Below are 11,286 nucleotides of genomic sequence, written 5' to 3'. Positions count from 1 at the left end.
AAAAAAAAAAAAAAAAAAAACCTCCCTCCCTCATCAGTTTTTTGGTCTTGATAGGATGATAAACTAATAATTTTTTTTATGGGGCCTAATGGTTAGGCTAGAAACATTTGTATGACATTTTGTTTTTCTTCATTGAAGTCCACTTTTTACCTTTTTTTTAAATGTTTGTGACGTTCGTTTCTTTTGTTGTTTGATGATCTGCACACACACTCTTTTAATAATAAGACCTCTGTGGAACATCCAAACCTTTTGACTATCTATGCACAGTATCTTCGTAGAAGTACAAATTTGACTGTAATTTCTTTTGATTGCGCTAAATGTGTTTTCTTTTTCCAAATACAGAATAAACATAAAAGAGAAAAGCCGTGAAGAATTTATGTATGAAATAAAGGGATTAGAGGAACAAAATTCACGTCATAAGATGAGGGTCAGTAGATACTGAATATTTTTGATTTTTTTTCAAGGATTGCAACTAGCAAACTTAATCACTTTCAAATTAGGCGAAACTTTTTTTATACCTTGTTTGGCGAAACCTTCCCCCCCCCCCCAATAATGATGATTCTGAATAAATATAAAATTTTATTTTTGGCCAATTAGCACATTGTCGTCACGAAAAAATGGAAATTTCAGTTAAAAAATTATAATTTTTTATTTATTTTTATTGAACCCATCCCTGCCTTGAAATCTTCGTAAATAAAATATGTATTTCTTCCTAATTATATAAATTTAAAGCATTTAACCATGGTCCCATTACTTCACTGTTTGCATTCAACAAGAACAATGACATTTTTTAAAAATTTTCTCCTCCTTCTGTATTTTTTTTGGCAAAGCCATTTGCTAAATAAGAAAACAAAATAACATTTTTATTTTTTTTCGCCCTCCTCTGACGATCTTTAAAAAAATAAGTTTGTGAAACAACGTATAAAAAAAGTTGGTTTTCCTTTGTGTATTTTACACTGAAAAAATCAAATCTAATCCAATCCAGTGGCAAAATATCACTGTTGATTTAATGATAACAATTCTCATGATTTTTATTTTCCCTTGCATACAAATACATGGAAGGCATCAATGGAACAAATCCCAGCACAAAACACCTACCAGAGCATGCAATACACAACATTTTTTTTTTTTTATATAATTAAATACAAAAATATAAAATATTAGACCAAACTTTCTGTATCGGAAGAATCACCATTGAATCTATTTTTTTGTTTAATTTATCAGAATGAACGTCTTAAAGAAGAACAGATTTACCACATCAAAACTTTATTGAAACAAGCTAAAGAAGATGACAAAGACCTGGAACATAAATCAGTAACCAGCAAAGTGGAAGTAGAGACCACAATGAAAGAAAAGTGGGCAGCAGAAAAAGAAGAACATAAAGAAATTGAAGGCATTGACAATTTTTTTTTTCTTTTCAGTAGTGTAGATCCTATTGTGGTAGTTTCTTAGCCAGTGAGACACCAGAACAACTTCTTATCTCTTATCGTTCTTTTATTCATCAACAGATTTATCATTAGTCACAGTTACTGTTGTTAGATGTCTTTAAAAAGCTCCCTGTAACATAGTAAATATACATAAATTGTATATTTATGCTATGAATCTTATAATAAATAAATATTATTACGATTATTATTATTATGATAATATTATTATTATTATTATTATTGTTATTTATTGTTGTCGATGTTGTTGTCTTTATTGTTATTTTTGTTTATTATTATTATTATCAAATCATTGGATATTAACTTTGGTATGCAGATACACCTCCACTGGTGATAATTTAAGATGATAATAAATATTTGAGAAAAATGTACGGGTGTGTCCCTATTGGAATTCAAACCCAAGACCTTCTGATACAGGGATGCAGTTGTGGTGGGCAGAAGTGGGCGGAGTCACCCAGCCTTGAAGTTTTCCACCCAGTCTAAAGCTAATTTCATGGCCCTCCACCCAATTTTTAATTCTTAAAATCCACTCTTATTTACAGTTTACCAATGTTATCACCCACCCTTAGTTTTCTACAACTACAACCCTGTGATATATCTATTATTATCAAGTGATTATGATTTAGAAATTATTTGATACTTTTTTTGATTATTAGAAATTAAGCTCAAAATTGAACAGAGAAAGCAGGATGTTGAGGAAGCTAAGAGTCATGTGGCCAAATGGCAAACGTATAAAGAGAAAGGCAGCCATGTTCATGGCAAGCAAATCAAAGTGTTGCAAGAAGAGCTTGTTGACATGCAGAACAGCTTTCTTGAGATGCAAGGTATGATCACAGGCTGTTAAATAATCTATCATCAATATTATCGATACCACCATAACCGTCATCATGGTCAACATCACAGTGGTCTCAAGTCTCCCGAAACTCACAGAAGTCTCACAGAAATTGGGACGGCCTCCCGCACTCCCGCATGCAAGCAATAATCTCCCGGAAAATAATCCATCTCCCGCAAATTCATAATATTTTCATGTTTAAATTACTTTATTATCAGTTGTCTCGTAGAAGTTAATGCCAATGGGTATTAAAATGAAATTAAATGTGTTAAGAAAGCTCATTTTAACCAGATCTCCCAGAAGTGACTTTTTCCAATCTGGGACCCTGACATCCTCATTATTGTCATCATCATCATCATCCCACCATAATAATCATCATCACTGCCATTATCATCATCATCCTCATCATTGTGATCATCATCATCATCACTATAATCATCGTCAACATCTTAATTTTAATCATAGTTTCTCCATTATCATCACCACCATAATCATCATCAGCAGCAGGGGCATCTCCACCACCATTACAGGCACAGATCCAGTCGGGGGACGGGAGCATGTGCCCCTGTTTTGCTACTAAATTTTAAAATTTCAGTGCATATCAATGTTATGTATTGAAATATGCGCAACTCACTTTATTCTGAAAATATTGTATCCCACTCCCTCACGTTTTAAAAATTCTGGATTCGCCCCTGCCACCTTCCTCGTCATAAAATTGAGTGTTGCAATACATCACCATTATCATCATCAGCAGCAGCAGCATCCTCAACATCATCATGAACATTATCATCATCATCAACATTATCATCATCATCGGTATCATCATCATCATTGTTCCACCACCACCATGATCATTGCTGTCATCATCACCACGACCATCATCGGCACATCATCAATCATCCTTGTTGTAGCCTCCAGTTTCCCTTACTGTACAATAATTGATTTCTAGATTTTTTTCTGAGACAACTATACTGTAGTTGTCTCATTTATATTGAGTGCATTTTAAAGTTCTTTCTACTACAGCTGGTTATTACATTATTTCATTAATAGGGCATTTAGAGAAAACCTTAGGAGTTGCCAAAGAAGAAATCCGCAAATCAACAGAGGAACGATTAGATGAGCAGAAATACATAGCGTCAGAGGTGAGCATTGGCCATTGACCCAACTATAATAGCTGGATTGCTCATTGGCCAATCATTGTACAGAAAAAAGTGACGCCATGTTGAGGCCTATATGACGTACCAGTTTAGAGAAGTTTCCTTTGGCATTTAAATTATTGTTAAAAATAACGATTCTTACAATACTTTTTAATAATTAATTTGAAATTTAACGTAAGGATCATGTGCCTTGAGCCCCTTTGGTGGAGATGTGTGCTTTATAAATCTTTGTTATTATTATTATTACAAATCATCAACCACTCGATGCGACTGTTCATGCAGTTTACAAAAGTGTGTGTGAAGTCACGTTGTTATAGTGATCACTAACAACGCAGTTAACCTCGCTTGCGCTTTTTAATCTGCGTAAACAGTCACGTTGAGTGGTTAGATGATTTGAAAAATAATCATTACATTCAATTTAAATTTATTATTAAAAAGTATTGCAAGAACTGTTATTTTTAACAATAATTTAAACAAATGCCAAAGGAAACTTGTCTAAACTGTTAGGTCACTTGGCCTCAAACACGGCATCGGTGACCTCACTGAAACCAGCTAATGAGCAATCCAGTTGTTATAGTAGAGTTTAGCTGTATTGTCATACAGTAATATCACAATAGGGCAAGGCAAGAAAAATTGTTGGTCATCTTTTTATAAGGTGAACAAAGACAAAAAGAAAGATGATGTTGGCAGCAGTGATGACAGTGACAAAATGATGATATAATAATAATCATAAAATAATAATCATAAAAATAATAACAAATTTAGTAATGAGGATGAAGTAATACTGTCGTAATAATTAACAACAATGAATATTATAATAATGAAATTGGTAATAAAATAATACTGTAATATTAATTATTAATGATGATGAAATAATATTAGTGTAGTAAGGAAAATAATAAAATTAATAATATTAATGATGAAGATGGTAAAATTGTAATAATAAGAATGAAATTAATAATAATAATATAATAATAATAATAATATTATTTGTTATTGTGTTATAATAAACACATAAGTCAATAACATCAATAATGAAGAATCATCTAATTGTTATTTTTTTCAAATTTCAGAAAGCGATGACAACTTTGGATAAGTTCAGTACACAGGAAGTTAAAGACAATGAATGGCTGAGGAGGGAGGTATGGTAATTATGTCAATAGCTTTCATTTTTTTTCACAATTTTAATGACATTTTGAACATTATTCAAATTATTTCTTGAAGATTATAACTTTTATTATTGTTATTGTTGTGGTAGTTTTTGGTTACGCTTTATTAAGCAGTTCTTACCCGCCTTGGAAAAAGAGTAGTATACTTTAAAAGTGCTTTGGGGACCCAATAATGATAGGAATAGAAAGTTCATACCAGATACAAAATTGTTTCTTGGTAATTTATTTTAACAGTCAGACCACATTATCTTAGGCCTACCTTTAGATGTCTGGTTTATAGGCACCAAAAAGGCCTATGAATGTTTTGTTTTCTGTGCGAAATTTGTTTATATCACAGATAAGATAAGATAAGATTTATTGGTTCTCTCTTTTATAACAGAGGAACACTCTCGCGCAGGAGAGATTCGACCCGTACAAAAGTTACAAAACAACAACTGACAACATATAAAAATGAATTATTGAAAAGATAAATGAGTAAAGAAAAAATTACTGGACAAACAAAACAAATACTCTCATTATTCTGTAGTAATTAAGGAATAACTTAATGTACAAAAACTTAATGTAAAAAAAAAAAAAAATAAATAAATAAATTTAAAAAAAAAAATTTAAAAAAAAGAGAATTCAATTACAGAATGTAAATAAATAAATACAAATGACAAAAAATATAAGTTTATAAATACAGTAAATAACGTAAAAATTAAATATTGGTGGTAATGTTTATCATTAGTTCAGTTCTTTCAGTCATTGCTTTTATTAAATATGTTTTACAATGGTTATCAAATATGTTACAAATTTCAATATTCTGATACCATGCTTATTTAGGCCTACTACAGGCATTGTGTAATGGACCCTAACACTAAGCCCCGCCCCTGGATATTGTTGCTAAGCTCCCACAAAATTAGCTTTTTTTATGTTTTGTTTTGTCAGTTGTTAAGTTTGATTGGCACCCTGGAAAAGTTCATTCGGTGTCAGGATGTGGTTTGAAAAAAATACCAAAGTTAAAACTGAAAGTAAGAAGTAACATTAATAAGCCTGTCACAGAACACATGCAATATTATTTGCAGGAATTGTTATGACTAACAAAAACAATGTTCTGCTGTTAAGCAAAGATGCTAATAAATCATCCATATGATGCTGCATAGGCCTAAATAAGGCATACCGCTCAAGCGCCATGGGCGTTGTGCCATCATAATCCTGCCAGAAATAAAATTGTGTTTGATTAAAAAATGTAACAGAAATAATAATAATAATAATGATAATAATAATAATAATGATAATAATAATAATAATAATAATAATAATAATAATAATAATAATAATAATAACTAGCACTAACTCATACTTAAGTCGAATATCTCTTGTGTTATTTTCCCCTTAATGTCATGTTTCCCCTTCATGTCGTTTTTTTAATTGTTCTCTAATTTCTCCATTCTCTAGTTCCCCTTAAGGTAGGTTTTAATAACAATTATAGTTAGTAATAATAATTATAATAATAATAATAATTTTATAATAATAATATAATAATAAATTTTATATGTGTCCCCATTCTAATTTGGGCTGGGAATTTGCGTCAGCCGCAGTGCAGTGCCACCCAACTTAACTACAACATGTAACGGACTCATGTGGATACAAACATTGTCCTTAACCCACCTTATTCTCAATGTGAGGGTTATCTGAGGAGCCCAACAATCAGACTTCATCCCAATACCAGCCAGGTTTGAACAGAGGTCATCAGCACAAGATGCAAGCTCTCAGCCAACCGCTCAGCTCAGAAATTGCATTTCTAGGAATCTAGGAGACCATTTTATCAGTCTTGCATCTGTCAATAGCTCAAAGTTGGCAAGGTTGGTTAAGTATATCCTGTGTGTGATAGGATAATGTGGTTTTTTAAGTTCCTTGATTTGCTTGCATTTTTTGGGGATTTCCCCTTTTTTCCCCATGATAACGAAATGATGTTTCATTCTGTGAATGTTGGTAATGGTAATGGTGGGATATTTGTAGTGCGCCTTCCACAATAAGATCGTCTCAAGGAAATGTTAAATGTATACTTCAGTCGTGAGATGTGAAAAATTCCCCAACCCCCTTCCCCCCTAAAAAAAATTCATATGTTGATTAAATAAGCGATGGCTTTTTTTTTATGGCAATTGTGAAGATAAGTTTCAGCTTCTAATAATTCCAAAAAAAAAACAAAACATTAAATTGATTCCTGGTCTATGTTAATTACAAAAATTGTTGTTCAATTTTCAATATCTGCTATAAGTGAATTGTGTTTTTAAACTTATCATATTTTTTTTTTAACAAAACAAAAAATTAATTGCTCAGAACAACATTGTGAATTTTAATTAGGCTCCTGATGCACTTACTCTTATCTTTGGGAGAGTTACTAATAATTGTTTATGATTAATTATCAAATAATGATTATGTAAATTTCATCAACCTTATCAAGTCTACTGACTATGATGTTTTACTGGCCATAATGACCTTTACAGTGGCGGATTCAGAAATTTGAAGTAGAGGGTCTATACTACGTCAGCCCCACCATGTTTGAAAATTTATGATTATGGCACCTCTAGATGGCACTATCAGACTTCATAAAACAAGCATTTAAATTGCAAAAAGAAATAGGATTGTAGATAATTATTTTGCTGGTTCCTTTTTTGTTGTCTCTAATTTGTTTGTCTTTAATTGTATGTTGACTGCAAAATATTTTGTTTACTGATGTCAAATAAGAATCTATAATAGTTTTATAATTTTACTATTTTGTTTACAGACACAAATCCATCGTGATGAGAAGCATGCTTTACAAGCTGAAGTTGAACAGTTAGAAAAAGACAACCTTAGTATCATGAGCGAGCTGTTTGATTGCAAAGTCTCAGATCTCAAAATTTCTAGGTATAAACTTTAAAATTCTACTGTAAATTTATATCTTCATTCAACTACAGTGACATTCCTTATATTCTTGCATATAGATGAGGCTTAAAATAGCAAATCACACTAAAAAAACAGAGGTCATCTATGCACAACACATAGAGACTTTTGATTTTTAAATCGTGTCTTGTGTGCGGATCGTCCGTAACGTGCAAATTTAATACTGAAATGAAGCTACTGACTGTTAGTATGAATGAACGTGTGGAAATAAAATTTTTATGAATATTTAGAAGCACATTAAATGGTACTATTTGGAAGATTAGCACTACATTTGGCATTTTTAGCCAGCTAGATGAATTTTAAAACCATAAAAAGCACCAAAAAGTAGGAATTCCGATGGTGAAACAGAGGGTCATCTTATATGCCCGACATACAAAAATCGTCCAAAAATCTTCGCAAACACGATGGTCATCTTATAGACAGATCTAGAGAGGGGGTGTGGGTTGCAGATTTGCAAACAGAGTTTGAGCCCCCACTCCATTAAAAACTTGCTAAGCAAAGTAGTTAGAAATCACCTTGATTAACCAGGTAGCACTCCCTCATTTTCCTGCCTCTCCCCTATTATTCCTCTCCTTTCAAGTCAATATTTCTAGGTATGCCACTATGCAACCAGGAGGCTAGCTTATTGATTGAACATGTCATTGCAGGAAAAACTGGAAAGTGACATTTAAAAAAGAAATTTAAGAGCCATAGAAACAAAAGCCCTGCCCAAACTATGACAATTTTCTTTGATAAAAAAAAAATGCCATATGTAGTCATGGTGTTCCTATAATTGGTCATGATGTGATGTCATGGCCATATCTAGGCATGACACATGTTTTGTCAAATAGAATTTGATAGTTTGGACTAGAATTTTTTAATCTGGATAATCAAATCATTTTTGTAAATAACATTTTGTCATTAATAAAAAAAATAACTAATAATTTTGTTATTGATTCAAGCACCCATTCTATATACGCAATTATCACTATTCTTTTTTACAGGAATTTCTTTCTATCACAATTTGCCGATGATGATACAAAGCATAAATGTGGACTTTTAGAGACTGATTTAGCACACATTGAATCACTAACTCCAAAGATATCAGGTGAATACACAACATTACTCTCATACATGCGATGCACTGAAGGCAAATTGATTGATAGATTTTTTAATAAATCAATCCATCTATCAATCAATTATTAATCATTAGTCAATGCATTCATTTATCATGATCAATAAATCAGGAAAAAAATTGAATAAAAATATTATTTTAAAGGTTTTCAGGGTGAACTAATAATATTTTTTAATGCTTGCGGTACATCACATAGATATCTATGCGGTGTACTGAAAGCATTAAATTAAAAATAATATTTATTGCAAAAATTAGTATTTGCAAACCTTTAAAATTAAGTTTCTGAGTAGAATAAACATGGCCCCAGTTAGGAACAAACCTGCTTTGATCTAGCCCTCTGTAGATGTATCAAGTTGCACATTTTGTCTGACACAGATAGGCTTACTTCAATGTTTGAGGATTTTGCAGAACTTTACATATTCACATTATTTGTTTATATGTACTATAAGCTCATTTTCGGAGTAAAAACATAGACTATGCACAGAGTAAATAAATGACTCTATAATTGTCAGGTGTGCTTAAAATTAAAGGCATATATTGCATATTTACATTTTATGGAGTTATATCAAAAATTTGAACATCAGAGGGGGTGGGGAGGCAATAATCATGGCCACTGATTACCCACTAATTCTGGCTACTTACATTTTTAGCCTTTCTTGTACATTGTGAATATAACATACTTTTCCATTGTAGGTTCGCGCCCTCTTAGTGCGACGCATAGGGCAGTAAAGGCGAAATTAGACAGTCTACAATCAAGTGACATGGAAGATGGAGATTCATCCGAAAGTCAAGATGAAAATGATGAATTCTGCAATGAGGTTGATGAAAGGCTAGACGAAAACCACCAATCAGAAATCTTTCTCAACTACGAGGATGAGAATTTTGATGTAAGCTTGTGCAAATGTCTGGGCCAGTGGTGTATCTAGAAGTCTTGAATTGGGGGTGGGGGCTGATGGGAGGCGCAAAGGTAAAGTGGGGGCTCAATAATGAGTTAAGGGGAACTAATTCGCAAATTATGGTGATTTTAGGTGATTTTTAACTACTTGACCGTGATTTTTGGGGCGACTGGGGAGGGGGTGGTGTGAGTAATTTTTGGGGAGCACCCTCCCCTAGATACGCCACTGGTCTGGGCCTCAGTTATCTTTAAGAATAATTATCAAAGCAAAAATATTATTATAGAGAATTGGAAGGAAGACATTAGGATGAAAAATATTATGAATACTGTAATCACAAAACTTAATTCTGTTTGTTTATGTCAAACATGCCTCATAATAATGTCAATACATAAGGGACAATATTTACAGACTAGACAATAACAAAATTTGCAACACAGGGTGCAATAACATTTAGTGTCTGGCGGTGTGCCACCTTCTGCGTCATTTGTGAACGTGTGATTGAAAATTCTAAAATAAAACAAATATTGTATTAACATAAGAACTTTGAAGGTCAGACATGATTAGGAAATGAGGAGTCTAAAGACCAAAGATATAATAACTTGTGGTAAACCACTAAACAAATATGAAAGTTTTTTATTTTTTTTGTCAGTACAGTATTCTGTACTAGGATTTTGAACTCTGGTTCACAACACATTAGAGTGGTAATCCAAACATTGATCTATAAAATATTTTAAAGCTCCGTGTATTTGTTTATGATTGGAATATTAGTAAAAATTCTACTACTCTTTAAGTAATTATTTTAAGATCAAATAGGTTTTTCGTGTCATCATTGTTGTTATCATCATCATTACCATTTTTTTTTTATAGGAATATTTGAAACTTGGCCCTCTAGAGTTAAAACTGTTGAGTATCAGTGGAGAACAGAAACCAATTCATCCTCCTAAGAAGCTTTCGAATAAAGAAGTGGAAGCAAAACTGTCAGCACCTGATATTTGGCCTGTCACGGACAATATGATAAACAAGCTCACTGTTACATAAATAAAAAGATTATATTCAGTCAATTCAGTTCCTGTCATTGGTCAGATGACGGTGAGCATCTTGGCAGCTGATCAGAAACGATGTGACCCTTCGGGGAGAAGAAAGTTGTAAAATGATTTGGTACATGTCTGAGTGCATTTCAGCCTAGTTAAAGCTGCAAGTCACAGGTTATTTCCTACCTTAACCTCTACCTTTATTTACGCCGTTCGTCTTCCATCATCATGATGCTCATCTTAATTTGTGGTACTTGCTCAATTATTTTATCATCAACTAGGGGAGGCTGGGGTAAAATTGAATGTTCATATTTTAGTTTTGTCAGTCTGCTACCCTAGAAAATGTTAATTCTTGTCCACAGCAACAAATAAAATGGATGGTTTTACCTGAATGTTGTTTGGTAAAATTTTTAGGTAATGTTTAAACTTTTCAACGTCTTTCATTTGTTTTATCTAAGAATAACCTAGATTGGGCCTTTAAACTAAAACGTCTGTGCTGTCTGTAAAAGGCAAAACAATTGAACAACTGTGAAAATATCGAGGGTTGGGGTGTGGGTTCTATCTTAAATTTGGATAAAATAGATGCTGTCATACATCAGTGTATTTTCCTCTATTTTATGTAATATCTTTTTACCAAATGCACACCTAAAGAACATTTCTGGTTGGTATGTTATTTTGGTAAAAATGCTGAACTTCATGTGTGCTAGCAACCAT

At 32.4% G+C, this 11,286-nt stretch overlaps 1 protein-coding gene across 1 annotated transcript; it reads left to right on the top strand.

The window, feature by feature from the left end:
- Nucleotides 1-342: 342 nt before the first annotated feature.
- Nucleotides 343-10,964, top strand: LOC117112897 (coiled-coil domain-containing protein 83-like; the record flags this gene model as incomplete). Its single annotated transcript, XM_033256109.1, is given in 9 exon segments — nucleotides 343-427; nucleotides 1,225-1,393; nucleotides 2,102-2,269; nucleotides 3,328-3,419; nucleotides 4,508-4,576; nucleotides 7,374-7,495; nucleotides 8,515-8,618; nucleotides 9,339-9,532; nucleotides 10,409-10,964. Coding segments are annotated over 9 exon segments (1,174 nt in total), but the record flags the coding sequence as incomplete, so codon positions are not given.
- Between the last annotated feature and the right edge of the window lie 322 nt (nucleotides 10,965-11,286).

Source organism: Anneissia japonica, unplaced genomic scaffold (assembly GCF_011630105.1).
Source record: "Anneissia japonica isolate Jap-2015-1 unplaced genomic scaffold, ASM1163010v1 scaffold287713_len945575_cov184, whole genome shotgun sequence".
NCBI lineage: Eukaryota > Metazoa > Echinodermata > Crinoidea > Comatulida > Comatulidae > Anneissia > Anneissia japonica.
The sequence above is the reverse complement of the archived record's forward strand: the minus strand, read 5'-3'. Positions and strand labels throughout refer to the sequence as shown.